Here is a 25,459-nt window from a genome sequence, read left to right as displayed (position 1 = left end):
CACATCTTCTTTCCTTTTATTGAAAAAAATTTTAGAAAACGGCAGTTAATAAAGGGCACAAACAAATCAACAGGGAAATCAACAGGGATATACTAGTGGAAAACATAGACAAGATAAAACTAAAAATACCATTGGCTTCTTTAATTGGTTAAGAGCACAAAAATGTAACAGGCAAAAAGTCTTTTTTAAACGAATTAAAAAGCTGTGTTTTCTTCCCCCAATTCTCCCCAAGTCAGATATATACACACCCACAAAAACGGTGTGTGAAAGAAAACTGTTGTACACAAGAAGTTGTATCCTGAATTAAGGGAAACAGCTATTGAAATGGGCATTAACACAATAAAGTTAGCAACAGGTTAACAATTAAACTGAGTCTTCAGAGGCTGCATGGCACAAAGCTATACTATATAAAGTACTGCTAGGTATGAAGGAAGAATTTGTACAGCTCTTAGCAAAAATGCTTTTCCAGAAAAGCAAATCAAAACAATGCAATCAGCAGACCAAAGAGGCTATAGCTAGCTATCAGAGCTACAACTTCTCATATCTGAGCTAGAAAATCCTATTTATCCAGAATAGACTAAAACTTTAGGACAAAATGGGGACATTTTAGTATCTCTTACGTTAATCCATTTTAGGGCTTCTATTTCTTTTCCCTCACCCTTTGATTCAGCACGATCCAGCAGAAAGATGGCTGCTTTTAGAACTGGCTATTTTATTTTTCTTTCTGTGGCGAGACTGTCATGGAGCCTTGATATTTCAGGCTCGTATGCATCCATGACCAGTGTCCCACTGTGGTCAAAAAACTTAGCAATGGACTTGGTGAACTCGGCTTCCCGTTGCTGCTTTGTTCTTCCACTGATGAAGGTCAGCTTCAGAGTGTATTTGTCATCGAACCTAAGCAAAGATAACAAATCCAAGACCAAACACAGACATTCAATCAGTAACAACAGAGCACCAAGTGTTTTTGAAGAACTGGGCTGAGCTGGCTATTGGTGATGCAGGGGACACACAGCATTGTCCTTTAAAAGAAAATCCAGGGACACCTTCAAGACAGATGTTTGGGTTTAAAGGCGTTGCCACACCTTCCCTGATTGAATTACCACATGCCTCCTTTACCTCGTCATAAACTACTGAACCACAGGGACCATCTTCTCCCACTTTGTTGTGATGCTAGAAGGCAGGGTCTTCCCAGTAGACACTCCTCTCCAATCTTCCTTGACTAGTTCCCATTTGTTAATACTATACTTGGGCATAAACTTCTGGGAAAACCTCCCAAACACTCCCTAACTAGGTCAGATGTCTCACCTTCCTCATCCACAGAACTGTTCATCAAGAGTCAACCCCAATACTGAGTGCCTATCATCTGCTAGGTCTATTGACAGGCTCTCGTGCTGTCAATGAAATTAGCTGTTGAGATGATAACTATGTATCTGTGTTCTTCACTTGTCTCAGGGATTCTTGAGGGCAAGGATTTCCCTTTTTTTTTTTTTTTTTGGTCTTTTTGCCATTTTCTTGGGCCGCACCTGCAGTATATGGAGGTTCCCAGGCTAGGGGTCAAATTGGAGCTGTAGCAGACACTTGAGTCTGTCCGCCCCCCTCCACCCCTGGATGTTTAAAACAGGAAAACTACCACCTACTTTTCAGGATCACTGCTATGGCTATAACAGTGCCTATGATTAACTGGTGCTCAAAAAAAAAAAAAAAAATTCACAGCTTGATAAATTGTTGTCTAGCCAGTTACTTCCAACCTGGAGTGCTAGGAGTCCTTGAAGTATTTTCAACACCTCAAAATTTTTTCTCCAGGAGTTCCCGTCGTGGTGCAGTGGTTAACAAATCCGACTAGGAACCATGAGGTTGCGGGTTCGGTCCCTGCCCTTGCTCAGTGGGTTAACGATCCAGCGTTGCCGTGAGCTGTGGTGTAGGTTGCAGACTCGGCTCGGATCCCGCGTTGCTGTGGCTCTGGCGTAGGCCGGTGGCTACAGCTCCGATTCGACCCCTAGCCTGGGAACCTCCATATGCTGAGGGAGCAGCCCAAAGAAATAGCAAAAAGACAAACAAAAACAAAACAAAAACAAAAACAACAAAAAAAATTTTTTTCTCCAGCTCTGATCAACTGCTGTTGATATGACATTCATTTTTGAATTTGGAGCCCAGTTTCATGGCAGGACATGATCTAATGCATTTCAGAAATAGTTACTCATTAATTCAACAAACATTTATTCAGGACCAACCATATATATTAGGCAATTTTGAATTCTAAGGATATACAGCAATGAACACAACAGACAAATCTCTGTCTTTGAGACTTTTAGTGTATGTGAAGGGAATCAATAATGAAATATGGCAAGTCTTCACCAAGCAGATGCTTGAGCATAGCATAAAAAAGGTGAGAGAACAAGCTATCTAGACAAAAAATATTCCAGGCAGAGGACACAGTAAATGCAAAGGCCCTGAGGCAAGCACATGCTCAGAATGTCTGAATAAGAGAAAGGAGGCCAATGCCAACAGAATGGAGAGGAAGAGGATGAGAGCTACAGAAATGAGGAGTGTGTTTGCATGTGTGTGGGATGCAGAGAACAGATTAAGTATGGACTTGTAAGCTATGCTTAGGATTTCAGTTTTTTCCCAGTGAGAGGATTTTGAGCTGCGGGTTGAGCTGATCTGCCTTATGTTTTAAAAGGATCACTCTGTCTACTGGAAATAGACCGTGGGCAGGGCAGGGAGAGCAGCTGCAGAGGTCCATCAGGGCATTCTTAGAGTAACCTAATTGAGAGATGACGGCCGCAGTGGAGATAGTAAGTGGTTAGAACGAATATAATTAGAAAGCAGAGCTGACAGAATTTGCTGACGACCTATTTGAAGGACTGAGAGAGGATTCAAAATGATTCTGGAGTTCTTGCCTGAGTAACTAGAAAGATGAAGCTGCCATTTTCTCCACTGCAGAAAAAGGGAGAAAGCAGGTTTAGATGAGGGACAGCAGTTAGGTTTTTAATATGTTAAAATTCTGAAATGCTTATTAGGAGCCAGTGTTAAATAGAAAGCCGGGTCATGGCTGGAGTTGAGAGAAGAGGTCTAGGATGAAAACACTGATTGAGAGATCTTCATCATTCCCGACGGAATTTAAAGTCCTGAAAGTCTGAGGGTTCCTGCTGTGGTGCCGTGGGTTAAGGACCTGGCATTGCTGCAGCTGGGATGTAGGTCCCAGCTGTGGCTCGGATTCGATCGCTGGCCTGGGAACTTCCATAGGCCACAGGTGTGGCCATTAAAAAAAAAGTCCTGGAAGTCTGGATGACATTACACCTGGTGAGTGACTATAGCTGGAGAAGGGGTGCTAGGAATAAGCACTGGTGGCATTTGATTTTAAAGGAAGGAGATAATGAAGAATCAATGAGGAGACTTGGGAAAAAAACACTAAGGTAAGAAGAAAATTAGAATATTATGGTATTTTAGAACTCTAGCTTTTTTTTTTTCCTTTCCTTTTTGGCCGCCCAGCAGAATATGGAGTTTCCAGGCCAGGGATCAGATCCAAGCCACAGTCGCAGCAACACTGGATCCTTAACCCACTGTGCCAGGCTGGGGATTAAACCTGAGTCCCAGTGATGCCCTGATGCCGCCGATCCCGCTGTGCCACAGCAGGATCTCCTAGAAGCCTAGTTTTAAAAAAATAAAAAAGCTTAACAAGGAGAGAGTGAGCTACTGTGTCGAATGCTGCTGACAAGTCAAGTATAACGAGGAAAGAGAAGTGAAGATGATGGGAAGGAAGAAGGCAAAGGGAGCAGAGAAGTGAGAAGACCACGTGAGGAGAATAAGGCAAAAGAAAACTTATTTAGTTAGGAGAAATTACATCTGTACACTAGAAAGAATGACCCAGCAGAGGGAGAAACGTCCAGTAAAGGAGAAGGATATAACCTAGTGGACAAATGGAGGCTTCAGATAGGCACTGAGAGAAGGTCCCATCGTGGTGCAGCAGAGACGAAGCCGATAGGAACCAGGAGGTTGCGGGTTCAATCGCTGGCCTCACTCAGTGGGTTCAGGATCTAGCAGTGCCATGAGCTGGTGCAGGTTGCAGATGTGGCTTGGATCCCACGTTGCTGTGGCGAAGGGCGGCAACTGTAGCTCCAATTAGACCCCTAGCCTGGGAACCTCCATGTGCTGTGGGTGCGGCCCTCTAATGACAAAAAAAAAGGATAGGAACTGAGAAAGAAGGCAGTGTGTGGTGAGCGCTGAAGTGGATAAGGATGGGAGACTTCTGATGGCTGCTATCTTCTCAGAAACAAAAGCTGAGAGTGGAGATGGGGGAGGAGGGGCAGGAAGTTTGAGGACAGAGGTGAAGGTCTGCAAGACCCTCTAGGACAGTGAGAGAGTAGAGCGAGTAACGGGACTGCAGAAACGCCATGGATCTCGGCTAGGTAAGGAGGAAGCGAGACAACGAAGAAGAGAGGGTCAGGGAGAAGGGGGTGGTGACGCCTCCGGGGCTGAAGGGCTGTGGGACAAGAGAACGAGAAGGAGATAAACTGGAAAAATAAACATGCTCAGAAAGTGGGATACTTGAAAATGAAATTATGGAAGGTAATAGTTATCAGTAATAGCAAAATCTAGGGTACTGTCCAGGGAAAAAAGTATTTAAGACGTGGTGGTAAACAAGATAATCAAAGGAGAGGAAGTAAAACTGAGAGGCCAGAGGACTGGAAGAATCACGAAGCTCTGAAAGGAGTGATGTTAGACAGAGTGCCAACGAGCCAGGCGCCATCGCCACGAAAGAGAAGTGCGTCTGCATCCAACCATGAGACATGAGAGAGGTGGTCTGCTTCACCTCCATGGGCACCAACAATGCAGCAGGTGGCAAAAGTCAGCAAGGAATGTTAAAAAAAATTAGAACCCTCACATACTGCTAGTGGGATTGGAACACAGTGCAGCTGTTTGGGAAAACAGCCTGGCAGGTCCTTAAGCAATTAAGAGTTCCCATATGATCCAGCAGTTCCTCTCAAGTAGGTATATATAGGGGAAATGAAAATATCTGCCTACCCACAAACTTGTATAGGAATGTTCATAGCAGCACTATTCTTCATAGTCAAAAGGTGGAAATGACTCAACTATCCATCAACTAACAAATGGATAAATAACAAAGATCATGTTATGTGATTCCATTGCTATGAAATTTTCAGAACAGGGAAATGTATTAGAAACAGAAGGTAGACTAGTGGTTATCTAAGGCTGGGAGAATGAGGGGCTAGGGAGATGACTGTTAAAGGGCACCTCTTTCAAAGACGATAATGTTCTCAAGTGACTGTGGTGACGGTCGCAAACATCTTGAAACACACTAGAAACCACGGAACTACACACTTTATGAGGAGGTCAACCATGGTATGTGAACTATACTTCAATGAAGCTGTTAAAAAAGGCCTAAGTCAGAGGGAAAATAATTCAGTCAACACGTTGGGACGGTCTAACATTCTGCAACTCTGCTTTCATGGTGTGGCACGGGGTGGAGACTTACGACAGCTGAGACCAAAATGGCAGCTAGAAGCCCTGCCAGGAGACAGAGAGGAGAACTCGGCTGCAACTTCCAAATGAAAGACAGCTCCTCCTCACAGGCATCTCCACAAGTTGGTGATAAAAGGCCGTTTGGCATCGATGCTATAAATAGCTTCATATATGTGAATAACTGTACTTAAAATTTGAGAGCCTACTATGTGCCAGGGACTGCACCATGCATTTTTAGAACAGTGACTAAAAGCATGAGTTCTGGGCTCAGACATGGGCTAAATTCACTTGGGGGCACTAGCCCTCCATGAGGTTGAAATTCATGTATAACCCGTAATCACTCCTTCATACAGATGGGTTCCCCTGTATTCATAGTTCCACATCTGTGGATTCAACCAACTAGGGATCGTGCAGGACTTCGGTATTTACTATTGAGTAAGAAGTCCTTGTATAAGTGGACCCACACAGTTCAAACCCCTGTTGTTCAAGAGTCAACTATGTATACCAAGTGGCATCCTCCTGACAACTCTATGACTCATTTTTTTTTTTTTTTTAACTTTTCTAAAGCTTAAATAGTTCACCTGGTACACCAGAAGTCACACAGCTAGAGAGAGATGAGCTGAAATTTGAACCTGGTTCTGGATACCTAGAAAGACCTGGGGTGTCAGCTGTACAAGCTACACCCACTGCTGGTCAGAAACAGATTGAACTGTGCTTCTCTGAGCTGCCCAGTGCACTGCTTCAGAGAGTCCTGATTGCACAGACTGCAGTCAGGATCACAGAAGACACAGGAGCTAACGGGGTTCTTCAAAGATAACTGACGCCATACCTTTGGCCTTTACAGTTATATGTTATATTTATAATTCTGCTAATTGGCTCAGTTTATTGACCACAAGAAACATCATTCTTCATTCTTCTACCAAAGTGCTTTTGCCTACAGTTTATTCCCAGAGCACAAGCTCAGAAGTTCACTGCTAGGGAAAACTGTCTAGTCCATTCGTAACCCTTTGTTCATTTTATTTGACTAGCACTATGATCTGCAAAGAGCAGGCATAGAAAATAGTCTGCGGATGATGCCTGAACACCCAGAGAAAACCCAACATTAGGATTTAAGAATTCGTGAGGATAGTCATACCTTTTGAGACTGGATGACAGCTGCCAAATATCATCAGGATCCATCCCTGTAGGATCTTTCCTGTGGGCCACCAGGAAAATGCTCTTCTCCTTATACGACGTATAAATGGTCAGGATCCCCATCATCACAAAATAGGTTCAGACAAAGTTAAGGGGAAAAATCCACAAACATACGCACAAGAGAGAAATGACACAAATGGACAAGCAAGGGCCACACAAACTTTCATAGTGACAGTCCTAAAAGAGTTTTGTCTTGCTGCAAAACCACAGAAAATGTAACTATTTCATTTTCACCCTTGTTTATATACCAAGACAGGCAAAGCTCGCTCTCTGGTTAACTCTCCAAAGAACATCTCGAAAAAAGGAAAATGGTAGAGGGCATGTACCAGCTCTCATCTTTCCTGTTCAAGGACAACACGTATAAGAAGCTTCTCTATTATCTAGTTTGTCTCCACACAATACAAAACTAGTAATCACAGTGGATTTGATCATGCTCAACCAATTTCAAGGGTCATTAAAAAAGAAGAAAACTGACTTCTGATTAGTTTACTACAAGAACAATTACTTCCTGTATACATGTAGGCTTTTTATTATACTTGGTTTTTGACAGTATTAACTACCATGTTTGAGTACGTGTGTGTCAGAAACTGGCACAAGAGTTTTGTGTATGTGTGTCATTTAAATTTTATGAAGGGGACAGGCAGGAAAGTATAGAACAAAGTGTAAGAACTTTGCAGTAAAGCAGCCCTAGATGTGAATTCTGGCTTTTAGCCAACAAATTACTCCTTACCCTAAGGCCTAATACTGTCACCTCTAAAATGGGGATAAAACTGACTTTTTAGAATTGTCATGAGATTTAAAGATGGTGTATATGGAGTTCCCGTCGTGGTGCAGTGGTTAACAAATCCGACTAGGAACCATGAGGTTGCGGGTTCGGTCCCTGCCCTTGCTCAGTGGGTTAACGATCCGGCGTTGCCGTGAGCTGTGGTGTAGGTTGCAGACGCGGCTCGGATCCTGTGTTGCTATGGCTCTGGCGTAGGCCCGAGGCTACAGCTCCTATTAGACCCCTAGCCTGGGAATCTCCATATGCCGTGGGAGTGGCCCAAAGAAATAGCAAAAAAAAAAAAGCCAAAAAAAAAAGATGGTGTATATATTTTCAGTGTCTAGTACACAGAAAACATTTACAATGGTTGTCATTACTATTATGTATAAAAATGACATGATTATAAACATGGCAAGATCTTTTAAATAAATATAACCAAACAAATGAAATTCCATCAAGGCACTTCTCTTGGGTGGCCATATAATTGTAAGAAGATTGCTGTTACTGTTCAAACCTCATTGGAACGCCTCTGTGAAATGTCTTTAGAATCCATGGCATAGGCTTCTGAACTGCTGTAACAGTGAAAAAGTTCATACTAGGATGATATATCTGATACTTAAAGGAGTCAAGATGCAAATTCTGGGACTATGATTTGTGATCAATTTAGCTAATAATTTTTTTTTTGGCTGCATGTCCAGTACACAGAAGTTCCCAGACTGGGGATCAAATCCAAGCCACAGCAGTGACATAAGCTATAGCAGTGAAAATGCCAGATCCCTAGCCTGCTGAGCCATTGGGGAATTCCAGGATAATACCATTTTTGATCAGAATATGCATTATTCAATGGCTTTCTAATTACCTCTGAAGAAAAAATCCCCAAAGTGTAATTTTTTAGAAATATTTTAGGTAGGGTAAGTTACAACAAAACTGCCTACCAAAATGATTTGTTTTAAACAACGAGTACATAGCAGACATGCAATAGCCCTAGGTAGCTATTAAGAATGAGGTAGTCCTGGAGTTCCCACTGTGGAGCAGCAGAATAAGGATCCTGCATTGTCTCTGCAGTGGCATAGGTTCAAATCCTGGCCCAGGTACAGTGCGTTAAGCTGCTGCAGCTGCGGCTCAGATTTTATCCCTGGACTGGGAACTTCCATGTGCTGAAAGTGGGGTCAAAAAAAAAAAATAGAGTTCCCGTTGTGGCGCAGCAGAAACAAATCCAACTAGTCTTCATGAGGATGCAAGTTCAATCCCTGGCCTTGCTGTGGCTGTGTTGGCTGGCATCTGTAGCTCCAATTTGACCTGGGAACTTCCATATGCCTCTGGTGTAGCCCTAAAAATAAAAAACAATGAAACAAAGAGATAAAAAAAGGATGAGGTAGTCCTGTACATACTAATATGGAAAGACATACAATATATATATTTTTTAAGTTTAAAAAAAAGTTGACTTGGAGTTCCTGTTGTGGCTCAGTGGAAACAAATCCGACTAGTAACCATGAGGTTGCAGGCTTGATCCCTGGCCTTGCTCAGTGGGTTAAGGATCCAGCATTGCCCTGAGCTGTGGTATAGGTTGCAGACAAGGCATGGATCCTGCATTGCTGTGGCTGTGGTGTAAGCCGGCAGCCACAGCTCTGATTCTACCCTTAGCCTGGGAACTTCCATAAGACATGGGTGTGGCCCTAAAAAAAGCAAAAAAAAAAGTTGACTTGGGGAGGAGGGAGTGGAAACTGTTAGGGGGGTCGGCGGTTTATTCGGTTTAATCTGGCTTTAAGAGGAACCACAGGAAAACTATGAACATATATAACTTTATATATCAATGCATTATAAACTCTCATTTGATTTTTATAATAATTCTGAGTGTGTATTACTCAATTTATAAGTGAGAAGCATTCAAACAGTCTCCAAAAAGTTAAGTTCTTATTAGCATAAGGCAACAAAATAATTTGGAGGTTCTTTTTTTTTTTAGCACCGCACCTGCGGCATATGGAAGTTCCCAGGCTGGGGGTCTAATCAGAGCTGTTGCTGCTGGCCTACACCACAGCCACAGCAGTGTAGGATCTGAGCTGCATCTGTGACCTACACCACAGCTCAGGGCAACACCAGATCCTTAACCCACTGAGCATGGCCAGGGATCGAACCTGCAACCTCATGGTTCCTAGTCAGATTCGCTTCTGCTGCGCCACAGCGGGAACTCCCAGAATAGGTTCTTACTGTTACAGAAGCCACACTTACATCTCAACATCGGTAACTTTCAGCCCAGCCCCTTGGCTTCAAGGAAACCCGACACATATCTGAACCTTCAAAATGTGATCTTTTCCTAATGCAAGTACACCTCAGATATTGTGGGTTTGGTTCCAGACCACAAATATAAAGTAAGTGTTGCAATGAAGCGAGTCACACCAATTTTTTTGTCTTCCTAGTACACAGAAAAGTTACATTTACATATATTGTAGTCCGTTAAGTGAACAGTAGCATTATGTCTAAAAAAAACAATGTAGGAGTTCCTGTGTGGCTCAGCAGGTTAAGTATCTGGTGTTAACACTGCTGTGGTGTGGGTTCAGCCCCTGGCCCGGGAACCTCTGTATGCTGCAAGTGCAGGCACAATAAATAAAAATTTAAAAACCAATGTACATACTTTAATTAGAAAAGAAAAACTTTATTGGACTTCCCATCATGGTGCAGTGGGTTAAGACTCTGAGTGTAGCAACTTGGATGGCTGCAGAGATGTGGCTTTGATCCCCAAACTCGCACAGTGGGTTAAAGGATCTGGCGTTGCCACAGCTGTGGCTAGGATTCAATCTCTGGCTTAGGAATTTCCATATGCTGTGGGTGCAGCCATAAAAGTTAGCCATAAAACTAAGTTGTAATCTTTCTGCTGTTGGAGGGTCTTGACTCAATGGCTGTTGACTGAACAGACCGCTGAAGGTTGGGGTAGCTGTAGCAATTTCTTAAGATAAGACAACAATGAAGCTTACTGCATCAATTAACTCTTCCTTTCATGATTTCTCTGTAGCATGTAATGCTGTTTGATGGAATTTCACCCAAGTAGAACTTCTTTCAAAATTCTAATCAATCCTCTCTCAATCCCTGCTGCTTTATCAACTAAGTTTATGCATTATTCTAAATCCTTTATCATTTCAACAATATTCAAAACATCTTTACCGGAAGTATATGCCAGCTCAAGAAACCACTTTGTCAGAGTTCCTGCTGTGGCTCAGCAGAAACGAATCTGACTAGCATCCATGAGGACGCAGGTTCAATCCCTGGCCTCACTCAGTGGGATAAGGATCCCGTGCTGCCGTGAGCTGAGGTGTAGGTCACAGACGAGGCTCGGATCTGCATTGCTGTGGCTGTCGGCTACAGCTCCAATTCGACCCCTAGCCTAGGAACCTCTATATGCCTCAGGTGCGGCCCTAAAAAAAAAAGAAAGAAACCACTTTCTCTGCTCATCCATAACAAGCAACTTCTCATCTGTTCAAGTTTGATCATGAGATTGCAGCAATTTAGTCACATTTTCAGGCTCTACTTCTAGTCTTCTTGCTATTTCCTCACTTCGAGGTCATTCATGAGGGTTGGAATCAACTTCTTCCAAACTCCTGTTAATATGTGCTATTTTGTCCTCTTCCCATAAATCACAAATGTTCTTAGTGGCATCTAGAATGGTGAATCCTTTCCAGAAGGTTTTCAATTTACCTTACCCAAATCCATCAGAGGAATCACTATCTACACGAGCCTTATGAAATATATTTCTTTTTTTTGGTTGTTTGTTTTTTCGCCATTTCTCGGGCCGCTCCTGAGGCATATGGAGGTTCCCAGGCTAGGGGTCCAATCGGAGCTGTAGCTGCCAGCCTGCGCCACAGCCACAGCAACGCAGGATCCGAGCCGCATCTGCGACCTACACCACAGCTCACAGCAACGCCAGATCCCCAACCCACTGAGCAAGGCCAGGGATCGAACCTGCAACCTTATGGTTCCTAGTCAGATTCATTAACCACTGAGCCACGACGGGAACTCCTGAAATGTATTTCTTAAATAATAAAATCTGAAAGTTGAAATTACTCCTTGGTATGTGGGCTGCAAAATGCATGTCAGGTTAGCAGGCATGAAAGCAACATTAAACTACTGAACACTCCCATCAGAACCTGCCTGAGTGCATTGTCAATGAGCAGTAATATCTTGAAAAGAATCTTTTTTTCTGATTAGTAGGTCTCAACAGTGGGCTTAAAATAGTCAGTAAACCGTATTGTAAACTGATATGCTCTCATCCAAATGTGCTGTCCTCCAGACTCTCTTGTTCCATTTATAGAGCACAAGCAGAGTAGATTTAGCATAATTCTTAAGGGCCCTGGGGTTTTCAGAATAATAAATGAGCACTGACTTCAACTTAGAGGCATTAATAATGACTTAAAGTCATTAGCCCCTAACAAGAGAGTCAGCCTGTCCTTTGAATCCTTGAAGCCAGGCACTGTTTTCTCTCTAGCCATCAAAGTCCCGGATGGCTTTTTCTTTCAACATAAGGCTGTTTCATCTACACTGAAAATCTGTTGTTTAGTACAGCCACCTCATGAATAATCTTAGCCAGATCTTCTGGAAAACTTGTTGCTTCACCTTGCACTGTTATGTTACAGAGATGGCTTCTTTCCTTAAGTCTCATGAATCAACCCATGTTAGCGTCAAACCTTTTGTCTGAAGCTACTTTACCTCTCAGCTTTCATAGAACTGAAGAGAGAGCACCTTAATCTGGTCGAGACATTGGCTGAAGACAATCCTTAGCTGATTTGCCTCTTCAAATAACCAGACCACTACAACTTTCTCCATTTCAGGATTAAGGCTGTTTCACTTTCTTATCATTGGTGTGTTCACTGGAATAGTGTTTTTAATTTCCTTTAAAAACTTTTTCTTTGTATTCACAATTTATCTGTTTGGCACAAGAGTCTTAGCTTTTGGCCTGTTTCAGCTTTTCTTCTTCTTTTCTCTCTTTTTTGCCACACCCACAGCATGCAGAAGTTCCTGGGTCAGGGATCAAATCCACGCCACAGGAGTGACAACACCAGATTCTTTACCTGCTGAGCCACTAGGGAACTCCCTATCTCAGCTTTCAACATGCCTTCCTCGCTCAATTATTCCTAAGCTTTTGATTTAGAGTGAGAGACATTTAAACACTTCCTTTCAGTTAAACACTTAGTGGCCACTGTAGGGTTATCAATTGGCCTAAGTGCAATACTGCTGCACCTCAGGGTATAGGGAGAGATGGAGGGACAGCCAGGCTGAAGCCGTCTGGACACACACGCATTTATTACGTTCATTGTTTGTGGTGCTTCAAAAAACAATTACAACAGCAACATCAATGATCACTGATCAGAGATCACCATGACAAATATAATGAGAAAGACTGAAATACTGTGAAAATTACCAAAACGTGACAGAGATACAAAGTGAGTAAATGCTGTTGGAAAAATGGTACTGATAGACTTGCTTATTAACACACAGGGTTGCCAGAGACTTTCAATTTGTGGAGAAAAAAAAAAAAAAAAAAAGCAGTACCTGTGCAGCACAATCAAGTGAGGTATGCCCATACACTGGAATGAGTGGCTTGAAGCAACCTGGTCTTATGGGAGAGAAATGCAAAGAGCTGGTTCTCACTATTTTTTTTTTGTCTTTTGTCTTTGTTGTTGCTATTTCTTGGGCCGCTCCCGCGGCATATGGAGGTTCCCAGGCTAGGGGTTGAATCGGAGCTGTAGCCACCGGCCTACGCCAGAGGCCACAGCAACGCGGGATCCGAGCCGAGTCTGCAACCTACACCACAGCTCACGGAAATGCTGGATCCTTAACCCCCTGAGCAAGGGCAGGGACCGAACCCGCAACCTCATGGTTCCTAGTCGGATTCGTGAACCACTGCGCCACGACGGGAACTCCGGTTCTCACTATTAATGTGTGGCTTGTTATTAGGTGCTCACACCTGGATTATAATAACCTCTACATTAGTAACTACACAGAAATAAAGATAAATCTAGATCTAAAATATCCATGATAATTATGACACAAATTTCCAGATGCACACACTTCATAATCCTAACACTAGCAGGTCCCCAAATCAAAGTTTGTTTTTCGTAGAGAGCAGAGAAAAGCATCAGTAGAGATTTTAAAAAACTGTCAGTAGAAAACAAACCTGATTTTAAAGGATATGATATGACACACAAAGCCAAAACAGGCTTGGACTCTGGAAAGGGGTGCATATAATCCCAAATCAAAGCCACTATGGCAAAGAAACAGGAGATGGTACAGATGGTGAGGCGACCGTCAATTAGACCAAAATTCTCCACATACTTGTACTTTTCCAGAAGTACCTAGTGAGAAGAACAAGGAGTCAAGCTAAAAGGAATACCTCTTTCCTTATACCTGCTTTTATTCTTAACTTCCATGATGAAAGTTAAGTTAATCATGCAAATGACCAAGTAGTTTCCTCAGATCAAGATTTTGCCACTCAAGCTGCTTACAAAGATCCCAGAGATAAAGTTCATCAATTTCGCATACATTAAAAAAAAAAAAAATCCACATTTCCTTCCCTAGAAGGAAGCTAATTACCCCCCACTTCCTTTTTTTTTTTTGGTCTTTTTAGGTAGGGCTGCACCTGAGGTATATGGCAGTTCCCAGCCTAGGGGTTGAATCAGAACTGCAGCTGCCGGCCTACACCACAGTTCAACCTACACTGCAGGTCATGGCAATGCCGAATCCTTAACCCCTTGAGCGAGGCCAGGGACTGAACTCAGGTTCTCATGGATATTGGCTGGGTTTGCTACCCTGAGCCACGACGGCAACTCCCCTTTTCTCCCCCTTTTAAGTGCAGACATGATCCAGCATGGAAGAATACCCTCTATTCCCTCAACCCTTTTGGCTTTAGGCTAATTAACCTCAAAAACAGTAGCCTACCAGCTTTCTAGAATTCAAAATTTAGCGAATTTGAGATGTGAGGTAATTAAAAATCACATTTTAACACATGCTCCCCTACATAAACTGTGAGGATTTTAGAATCTGCTTTCTGGTTCAATTCCTAAGACTGAATACTAAGGTCACTCCAAGTCACAGATGGAAAAAACCCTGCAAGAAACAGGCTATCAGCTGCACACATACTAAGAGACCCTCCCTATCCCCTCCACAACTTCCACCTCAAGAAAATACCTTTTTGGCGGAATCATCCAAAGAATTTTTCACAGCCGATCCATCCCATTTGTCAATTTTCACAGGCTTATCATCAATCTTCCACTGTCAAACAAAAAGGTAAGTTGCACATTAAGAGATGTGGCGTCTTACTGAGATGAACTGCTTCCTTAAGAGCATCCTCATGTTTATATAACATTTATTCTCTCTTCTGATGCTGGACAGCTAACAGAGCACTTAAAAAGGAAGCTGAAGGAGACTAGGTCACTAGGATCAGGTGGTACTAACGCGACGTGGCCAGTCTCAATGCCAAAAGTCCAATCAACAAGCTCCAAACCGGAACACTGACATGGGCTACAGAGATTACAGTGTGACTCAAATATCCCGTCCCCATTCCACCCAAATGTGGGAATGGAAAGGAATTCCGCATGCTCATTCTTTCATCCTGTGATCACAAAACTCAGCCAACATATACCCATAAGACACTAACAAAATGATGAGGGTCCCTTTAATGTTATTTTTGTCTGCTAAGAAACAACTTGTATATTTTACCAGCATGTCTTAACTGTAGGGAAACAGCACATCCAGTGTAACCTATTGGAAAGCACTTTGAATTAAAAACTGAGTCCTAGCGTGTTGGGTGTATGACTTGGGACAAACCCTGTTTTGATTTCCCTCATCTACAGAGGTTTATAAGGATTCCTAAACACTGTGCTAGTCAGAGGAAGTGGTTCTCTCACACACTGTTGTTCTATGGTAGAACACCTATGGGTAACAATTTAGCACCTTGGATTCAACTTCCCACTTCCAAGAATTTTTTCAAACCTGCACACATATGAAATAATATATAAGACTAGCAATGTATTGGCACTGATAATAGTAAGAAGTGACTCAAATGCTGGCTGGGGACTGGTTAAACAAACTATGGTAAATCAGATATCCTGAGAAGGGAGGGGGACATGGGTGGGAGTGAGACTTCTCAATGTATATCTTTTTGCTAACCACCTGAGTATATTACGTAGTAAAAAATTTTCTAAAATTCAAGTGACTGTGAACACAGCTTAGGAGGAACAGGGTACCACAAGGATCTGATAAGCCCGCCTTTTATAGATCATCACGCCCAAAGCTTAATTGTTTAGACCAAGTGAGCAAATATGGTATTTTATAAAAACTACAAACCAGGAGTTCCCGTTATGGCTCAGCGGTAATGAACCCAACCAGTATCCACGAGGACCTGGATTCAATCGCCAGCCGTGCTCAGTGGGTTAAGGATCCAGTGTTGCCATGAGCTGCAGTGTAGGTCATAGATTTGGCTCGGATCCCAGTGTTGCTGCAGCTATGCTCTAGGCTGGCGGCTGCAGCTCCAATTCGTTCAACCCCTAGCCTGGGAACTTCCATATGCCACAGGTGCGGCCCTAAAAAGACCCCCCCCCCCAAATTTACAAACCAGCAAGCAATCCAAAATTCATCTGGCTTTTTAATACAGATTTTACTGAAGTACAGAAACTTCATGTTTATCTTTCTGATTGAGCATAAGTTCAGAGATAGTGCATATAAAAAATAAAAAAAGGAACAAATATCTGTGAAAAGTGAAATTTTAAAGGAATGTAAAATATAATTCATCAAACTTAATTTTGTGATTCTGTATACCATTACACAAAAAGACAAACTATGAAGTTTGTTGGGAGAAAAAACACAAACAAAAACAGTCATATTCCATGTGATTAAAAGTCAATCAAGGTTTTTTCCCTCTGGTGTCTCATAAAAACAAGAATTTTCTTCAGGAAAATCATGAGTGGCAACATGTTATAATAATGATCCTCTCAGCCTGCCAGCCTACAAATCAAACATGATGCCTAATTTTAAAAATACAAATTGAGGAGTTCCCGTCGTGTCACAGTGGTTAACGAATCTGACTAGGAACCATGAGGTTTCAGGTTCGGTCCCTGGCCTTGCTTGGTGGGTTAAGGATCTGGCGTTGCCATGGGCTGTGGTGTAGGTCACAGACATGGCTTGGATCCTGAGTTGCTGTGGCTCTGGAATAGGCTGGCAGCTACAGCTCCTATTAGACCCCTAGCCTGGGAAACTCCATATGCCGCGAGCGCAGCCCAAGAAATCGCAAAAAAAGCCAAAAACAAAACAAAACAAAAATTGAACCAAGAAGAAATTAATAGGATATCTAAATAGCTCCCTCAGTTAAGTAAATCCCATTTGATAACAGCAAGCAAAAAAAACAAAAAAACCCTGTACAGCTAGAATCCAAAACAGAATTTGAATTATTTGTGAGTCAAAGATATTATAATTTTTTTGGCTCATTCCAAAAATTTTTAAATAAAATTATATTCTCATAGAACCTTAGCCACACATCACTACCTGCAGGGCATCACAGAAAAAAACTTTCCTCTATAATTCAGAGGGTAATTTGGAGTTTTGGGATTAGAAGCCATTATAATATGTGCTAAAATAGCCTCAGCTCTAACTCCACTGGTACCTAGAAGCATCTTCAGTAAATGGAATAAGAACATTTCCAGTGAGTTAAACGAACAAGAAAGTTTAACACTGATTTCTCAGGAGATGGGAGCATCATTCATTCTGTGTACATGAAAAACCTTAGCCTATTTCAAGGCGAACAGCATTTTTGCCATAGGACAGAGACATACCTGGAGAAAGGGCATGAGGGTGGGGCGTTCCCCTTGTGGCTCAGCAGCAAGGAACCCAACTAGTATCCATGAAGACGAGGGTTCAATCCCTGGCCTTGATCAGCGGGTTAAAGATCCATCGTTGCTGTGAGCTGTGGTGTAGGCTGCAGATGTGGCTAGGATCCTGAGTTGCTGTGGCTGTGGTGTAAGCTGGCACCTGCAGCTCCAATTCGTCCCCTAGCCTGGGAACGTCCATATGCCATGGGTGCAGCCCTAAAAAAGACATTAAAAAGAAAAAAGACACAGCAGATGTGGTAACTCTGCACATAATTCCTCTTCCCCTCATTTCCTCCTGCATATTATAAATACATGTATATTGCACATAATCAACAATCACAAGTATTGACTTAGTTACTATTTGCACCAAGGGCATATATGTACATAAAGAGTTCTGTAAGTTATTAAAAAAAATAGCAGTCCTGCATCTCCTTAAGATTCTTGTTACTGTCATTTCTCACTCCTCAGACAGAAAGACTTATTTCAACTCCTTTTGCTGACTTTTTAGGTATACAACTGACTTTTTTAGGTATACAACTGAAGAAGAAAAGTTTATATAGTTATAGAAGATCAATATTGCTTTGGTCTTTTTTTTTTTTTTTTGTCTTTTGAGGGCTGGACCTGCGGCATATGGAGGTTCCTAGGCTGGGGGTCTAATCAGAGCTGTTGCTGCTGGCCTACACCACAGCCACAGCAACGCTGGATCCGAGCTGCATCTGTGACCTACACCACAGCTCACAGCAATGCCGGATCCTTAACCCGCTGAGCGAGGCCAGGGATCGAACCTGTGTCCTCACGGATGCTAGTAAGATTCATTTCTGCTGAGCCATGATGGGAACTCCAGTTGTGGGTCTTTGAAAGAATTTTTTTTTTTTTTTTTGGTGAAGTTGACTCGAAAGGTTGTAAACATCAGCGTTTTCCACCACGTGAGCATACGAGATGGTGTGCAAGCACTGACAGGGCCCTCACTAGCCCCAATGGCACTGACACACTGAACCTGGACTTCCTAGCCTGCAAAACTTTGAGAAATAAATTCCTGTTGTTGAAGTTACCTGGGCTACGGTATTTTGGGGAGAACAGCCCAAACTAACTAGTTTAAAGATAACACTAAGTAAGGGTTTATGAAATTTGTACAAGGTGAAAGCTAGGAAGTGATAAAGCTAGGACTGTTTTCATGATTTCAAAACCTGTGCTCTTTCACTGTTGCACACTGCTTCCCACAAAGTATAAGGACTTATTAGCGATCGAAAACAAAAGGACACAAAACAGACCCCCTGAAGTACCATGATTCTTATCTAATAAGTTATAGTTAATAACAAAAAATGTAAAAAAGATTTTAATCTTGAATATGCTACCCAAACCTACAAGATATAAACTATTTTGAATTCTCCATTTTCCTCCACTTAAAACCAACTGCAATTTGACTGAAAGTAGTTCAAAAAGCCTTATTTTAAAGAAGTTCCCTTCATGGCTCAGTGGTCAACAACCCCAACTAGGATCCATGAGGATGTGGGTTGGATCGCTGGCCTTGCTCAGTGGGTTAAGGATCTGGTGTTGCTGTGAGCTGTGGTATAGATCACAGATGCGGCTCAGATTCTGCATTGCTGTGGCTGTGGTGTAGGCTGGCAATTGTAGCTCTGATTTGACCCCTAGCCTAGGAACTTCCATATGCCAGGAGTGAAAGAAAAAAAAAAAAAGAAGTCATGTTTTAAAGAATCACTTCCCTGCCACTATCAACATAAAACATTTTATCAAATAAGCATACTTGATGCCAGATCTGGAGGGCTAACTACTCACAAAAATTATGCATTTGATGGTTTTAATACAGTACAAAGACTCACTTTAGTTATGATTCTCTGCTGCAAATTCAAACAAGAAAAAAAGATTTTTGGTAACAGTGAAAATAGAAGTAGAGTTAGGCAGTGATAAAGACCTCAGTGGATTGCTTCATAAAGTTTCTTAGCTTGACAACTGGGCTGTTAAGACTCAAAGGATCCCTCAATTCACACTGAAGAGACGAAGGATACCATAGGCGAGTTGTGCTCATGCAAGGTCCCTGCTCCGGTTTTAAAAGAACTGAGCATGGCTCTAAGAAAAACTAATACACCTTTTCCCTCCCTTCTTTGGTCTCACCCAGTTTGGAAAGTGGATAACAGGCTGCAAAGGGGGAAAGTAGCAGGAGATGAGGCACAGGACAGAGGGAGCATATTCTAGACAGCCTTGTTTACTAGGCTAACAGACTTGGGACAAAATCTGAAACAAGCAATGGAGAATATTTTAAGCAGGTAACAACACCATCAAACTTACGGTTTGCTTTTTTTTAAAGTCATTTTTAGTGGCAACCTAGCAGATGGACTGGAGGGGAGTAACACTGGAAATACATCAGATGGGGCCTGATTTAGATGCGGGGCCTGAATTAGAGCAGCAGCAAGGGGGATGAAAGGAGACTATTTCTAGAGTAGAATCAGCAGGACTTACTATCAGACTAGTTATAAAAAACATGAAAGAGAGACGACAGAGATGACCACTCTTCCAGAATTAGGGCTTCCACAAGTGTCTGAGCTGTCATGCTGTTTTCCAAGAGAAGGAATAAAAGAGGAAAGAGGAGAAATACCCATTGGTATATGCTGAGTCTGAGAGGTATACGCTCTATAATTACATTGATTTTAGAATTTTCTAAACCAAAATCAGATCGTGAACTGATGGCAGACTCAGAGATACTGTTCGAGTTGGAAATATGCACCCTTACCTCCCGTATGCACACATCTGGCAAAAGATCAGAAAGCAGCAAGTTCAAAATAAAAAAATGTTCAATTTGGGGAGCTAATGACATCTACCTTGAGAATGCTATCATCTAATTGAGATCCTAATTCAGAAATACTAGGATATCTCAATGAAAGATACAGCTCTTGGTGACACACTTAATCTTCAATTCCAATCTATTTTTTTATAAAAATGGCCAAGAAATACTAAAATGAAAATTACTTGCTTAATAGTGGCTTATTATTGGCTGCAGCGATCACTGGAGTTATGCTGGAGGTCAGAAATGACCATGTGGGAGTTCCCGTCGTGGCGCAGTGGTTAACAAATCCGACTAGGAACCATGAGGTTGCGGGTTCGGTCCCTGCCCTTGCTCAGTGGGTTAACGATCCGGCGTTGCCGTGAGCTGTGGTGTAGGTTGCAGACGTGGCTCGGATCCCGAGTTGCTGTGGCTCTGGCATAGGCCGGTGGCTACAGCTCCGATTAGACCCCTAGCCTGGGAACCTCCATATGCCGTGGGAGCGGCCCAAAGAAATAGCAAAAAAGACAAAAAAAAAAAAAGAAATGACCATGTGTTAACTGTGAGCACAGACATTCATGGCAGCACCAGAGAAACTGGAGGTCAGCAGACTGGCTCTGGCTGCTAGTCTCACATACTGATCAGAGAGCTAAGTGGAGATGACAAGCAGGCATTTGGACATTTAAGTCTTAGGCTCCGTGGAACAGTCCGGGCTGGAAATATAAATGTGGAAATCATCAACTTATAGATGGTATTTAAGCCATGACACTGGATAGGTATTTCCTTGGCATGAGTGTAGACAGAGGCTTGCCAGTATTTACAGGTCATTATTACCAAAAAAAAAAAAAAAAAAAAATCAACAGCAATAAAGACAGAGACAAGTGGAAGAAGTGGAAGACCAGGACAAGCGGTGTTATAACAGTCACATAAAGAAAATAAATTTTTTTTTTTTTTTTTTAGGGCTGCACCCGTGGCATGTGGAGGTTCCCAGGCTAGGGGTCCAATTGGAGCTATAGCTGCCAGCCTATGCCAGGGCCACAGCAATGCCAGATTCGAGCCATGTCTTCAACCTACACCACAGCTCACGGCAACACCAGATTCTCAACCCACTGAGCAATGCCAGGGATCGAACCCGCAACCTCATGGTTCCTAGTCGGATTCGTTTCTGCTGTGCCACAATGGGAACTCCGAAAATAAATATTTTAAGAAAGAAGTAAACGATGAGTCAAATGTCCAAGGTCAAGTAACATGAAAAACCACCATTGGGATTTGACAAGAGGGAAGGCAGAACACAGAAATGGTGCAGGCAGCACCTAAAAAGGGGCCTGGGCGGGTGGAGGTTATTCATGTCTGTGTTACACAGTGAGTAGTTAACTCACCAAAATGTACACATCAGTGGTTTTTAATGTACTCACACAGTTGTGCAACCATCACCATCTAATTCCAGAATATCTTCATCACCCCAAAAGAAACCCCAAATCCATAAGCAGTCACTCCAGGGAGTTCCTGTTGTTGGGCAGTGGAAACAAATTCTGATTATTATACATGAGGATGCAGGTTCAATCCCTGGCCTTGCTCAGTGGGTTGGGGATCCAGCATTGCCATGAGTTGTGGTGTAGCCCGGCAGCTACAGCTCCAATTTGACCCCTAGCCTGGGAACTTCCATATGCCATGGGTGCAGCCCTAAAAAAGACAAATAAGTAAATAAATAGGTCTGGATATAACTTCCAGAAGCTACAGTTTAACACCACATTTTAATAGCCAAGACAAATCTAGCCAGGAGACAGAAACCCAGCTACGAGGTTAAAAGGATTTGGATATAGTTCTGGATAGCATGCTTTAATACCACATGGCAATTTTAATAGCCAGAACAAATTAAGCAAACAATTTTTCTTTATAACCTGCTGTGTAAAACAAAATGCTCTGATGTATTTTGGGGAAAATAACTTACTGTAATGAGCTAAGTTATTCTGTGATGGAAGCTGGAAGGTTATATTTGCACACCTATTTTTAGGATCAGGAAATGAGAATTGCTTTATTCTTAAAGTCAGTTTCATAGAAGCAGAAATTCACAGCTGCTTAGGGAAAACTAGAAACACATTTGCATCTCTTATTACAGTTCTTCATGGCAAGTGAAACTACAGCGGCAGGAAATAAAATAACCCTCCAAAATACCAAGACAAATCAAATCAAAGAGATTGTGAGCCTCTCATTCCCACAAAGCAAAAGTTTCTCTATTCATTCAGCTCCAACTCCACTGACAGTAACATTTTTCCCATGTTCTCTTCCACAGTACCCTCAGCTTTCAGACAGTTAAAGGCACCATCCCTAAGGCCATTTCTGAAGACCGAGGTGGCAGATCTGAAGTTTTTTCTCTGCTAAATTCAATGCTCCAAGTACTTATTCTGTGTTGATCACTTTAGAGAACTATAACAAACTGGACAAATACAAATTGGTAAAATACAAGACAGTATGTCATGTTAAGTGGCAGCTTAATTCTTATGTGCAATAAATACTACAGACTTCAGAGAAAGAACTCAATTTAAGGCTGAAATGAAGTTTTCCAAGAAAAAGCACCTCAACAGCTCCTGACTTATTTTCTCTCTCCTGGGCCCCTCACTTCCTGATCAATTCTTTTTTTTTTTTTCGGTCTTTTTAGGGCCACACAAGCAGCACATGAAGGTTCCCAGGCTAGGGACTGAATCAGAGCTGTAGCTACTGGCCTACACCACAGCTCACAGCAACGTCGAATCCTTAACCCACTGAGTGAGGCCAGGAATTCAATCTGCGTCCTCGTGGATACTAGTCAGATTCGCTTCCTCTGAGCCATGACGGGAACTCCATCCAAGGCCACATAGTTTTTAACATGCTGTACTAGAACTCAAACTTGTCTTTCTTTTTATACTAAACCCTATATACTAGTATACCCTATGTACCTTTTTTTTTTTTTTTTTGCTTTCTACGGCCACAGCTGTGGCATATGGAGGTTCCCAGGCCAGGGGCTGGAACTCCAGAATACTTCTAATTTCTCCCACTCTAAACTATTGGAATAATTTTTCTAAAACCACTATCTATAGATATATGCTATCTATATAATGGTTTTAGAAAAACTATTCATATACTATATGTATATAGTGGTTTTAGAAAAACGATTGACACTCTATTATATGTATATATATGTGTATACATACATACACACACACACACACATACCTATGGCTTAAAACCCTTTAACAGCTTCCTATGCCTACTTCAAGCAATACATCCCCTCCTCCATCTGGTTTTATCTACTTGCCACTACAGGTCTCTTAGAGAAGAGTCAGTCAACTCATTACCTAAGAAACACCAAGCATGAGGCACCCACCATGGACCTTTGCTCAAGGACAATCTTCCCTGGTAGGCGGTATGTCCCTGTCTCTCTCAAAATAAGGTCACAGCTCCACTCTCAAACATGAGGCCTTTCCTTGGGGGCAGTCACTGCCTCATCAGTTAGATCTTAGGGATCATTCTCTCTCTCACTCTAACTTCTGTAAAAGGAACAGATGTGAATACCAAATACTTTTTTTTTCCTTTCTTTTTTCGCTGCCCTGTGGCATATGGAGTTCCCAGGCCAGGGATCAGATTTGAGCCGCAGTTGCAGCAACACCAGATCCTTAACCCACAGTGCCTGGCCAGGGACTGAACCTATGTCCAGTGCTCCCAAGAGGCCACCGATTGTGTCGTGCCACAGCAGGAACTACCCAAACACTTCTGTTTAATATTTTGGGTACCCCATGTCCTATATGCAGCTATATTGAGTACTGATTTGTCTGCCATCATGCTTCTCTGTTAGATACTACAAGTTATAGACATCTTTCACCTGTATTATCTCATTTGATTCTCCCCCAAATCCTAATATTTCAGGTGAAGAAAGGGAAGCTTAGTGAGGTTAACTGACTTGTCAGTCTTCATACAGTTTGAAACTAGCAGAGCTATGTCAAAGCCCAAATCTTATGATTCCCCAAATCCAGGTTCTTCCAATAATGCACCGATGCCATATACTTTTCAGTAATCAGTGTCTTTGAAGACTGTCCACACTTCATGTTTGCCTACCATGTGTTACACACAGAGAAGTCTGAAAGCTGTTTTCAATTAAAGTAAACAATCCTGATTTTTCACTCTATTAAAATCAAGACCTCCTGTGTAACATTCCTTATCAAACTGGCCCAGGGCCCTAAAATGAGAGAATTGGAAGGAACCTTAGGGTAGATGAAGACTAACTCCCTCATTTTACAAATGAGGAAACAAGACACAGGGAAAACAAGCATATTTCAAGGTCACACAGCTAATTAGACGCAGGCCCAGTACTAGGACCCAGATCTCTACACAATTGTTACTTTCAAAATGCTATGCAAAGGGCAGGAAGGGCCTACCCCGAGAAGAAGTTTCCTTTTTTTTTTTTAATTTTTTTTTTAAGCCCTTGTTGCTAAGACTGCATTTAAAAAAGAATAAAGCAAGAAAGAGAGAAACAGAGAAAGACTGGATGGGCGGGGCGGGGGGAGAGAAGAGTGAACAGGCAGCAAGCTCAAGAATCTGATTCACCTAAGGCACTTGGTGGCAGGAAGAGAGGGGAAAGGGTAGGGGGTTGGGTGAAAAAGGCGAGAGAAAAAAGATAAATCTTAAAAGCTTCCTGTCAACATGTAGGTCAAGTTCAGTATTCGGGGTATCACAACAAAACGCCTAGAAACTTTAGTAAGCAAAAGGCCAAAGGCACTCTAGAATCAGTAGCAAAACTCAAGTGTGGCGGGGAGTCTGGACACCACTGACTTCAAATAGCTGCCTTCATTTAGTCGAGATTCAGCTTTCCCTGTCGGTGAAACGGGCACACTGAACAGTGGCCCCGAGTACCACCGAGGAAAAGCGAGGGCCGCAGGAAATGTGGAAATAATCAAATTATCCTAAGCAGCAGCAGTGGCCGAGGTTAAGGACCAAAAAGGAATGAAGTCCTAAAGAGGAGAGAGCCCGAGTCTGAGGTGCGTAGAGAGCTGAATACAAGCGCCCGTAGGGGCCCCGAGGTGGGCCAAACGAGGACTCCCCTAGAGAAGCCGCATAAGGGGGGAGAGGATGGTGGGCTCGCCGCCTCCCAGGAGTCCCCAGGCCTCGACTGTCCCCAGAATCCGACTCCTCACCTTGTCCAACAAGCCGCTACGGCTACTGCCCGTCCCGCAGCTGGGACCGCCGCCAGCCCCACTACTGCCTCCGCCACCACCGGATCTCCCACCCTGAGCAGCCGCCGCCGCCATCTTTCCTGCCTGTGCGTCTCCCTCCCCTCCTACTTGTCCGAAGCTGATTGGCTGGAACTGGCGGCGTGGCGTGCCGCGCGGAGTACATCGGGACTCGTAGTTCAGG

At 42.7% G+C, this 25,459-nt stretch overlaps 1 protein-coding gene across 1 annotated transcript; it reads right to left on the bottom strand.

Annotated features, from left to right (window-relative positions):
• Positions 1-126: 126 nt before the first annotated feature.
• Positions 127-25,383, bottom strand: SPCS2 (signal peptidase complex subunit 2). The gene is made up of 5 exons (XM_047752146.1): positions 25,240-25,383; positions 14,618-14,701; positions 13,625-13,785; positions 6,620-6,754; positions 127-894 (listed from the first exon to the last, which is right to left on the bottom strand). Exons 1-5 carry the CDS (start codon positions 25,351-25,353, stop codon positions 708-710), a joined length of 681 nt encoding a protein of 226 aa, XP_047608102.1. The 5' UTR covers positions 25,354-25,383; the 3' UTR covers positions 127-707.
• Positions 25,384-25,459: the final 76 nt, after the last annotated feature.

Source organism: Phacochoerus africanus, chromosome 11, assembly GCF_016906955.1.
Source record: "Phacochoerus africanus isolate WHEZ1 chromosome 11, ROS_Pafr_v1, whole genome shotgun sequence".
Lineage (NCBI taxonomy): Eukaryota > Metazoa > Chordata > Mammalia > Artiodactyla > Suidae > Phacochoerus > Phacochoerus africanus.
Note: the sequence above shows the minus strand (reverse complement) of the source record. Positions and strands in the feature narration are given on the sequence as shown.

Coding starts and splice junctions, on each gene's coding strand:
- SPCS2 (XM_047752146.1), bottom strand. CDS start 25,353: ATGGCGGCGGCGGCTGCTCAGGGTGGGAGATCCGGTGGTGGCGGAGGC. Junction 14,702..25,239: donor GTAGCGGCTTGTTGGACAAG/GTGAGGAGTCGG, acceptor TTTGTTTGACAG/TGGAAGATTGATGATAAGCC. Junction 13,786..14,617: donor TGGATGATTCCGCCAAAAAG/GTATTTTCTTGA, acceptor TCTTCTCACTAG/GTACTTCTGGAAAAGTACAA.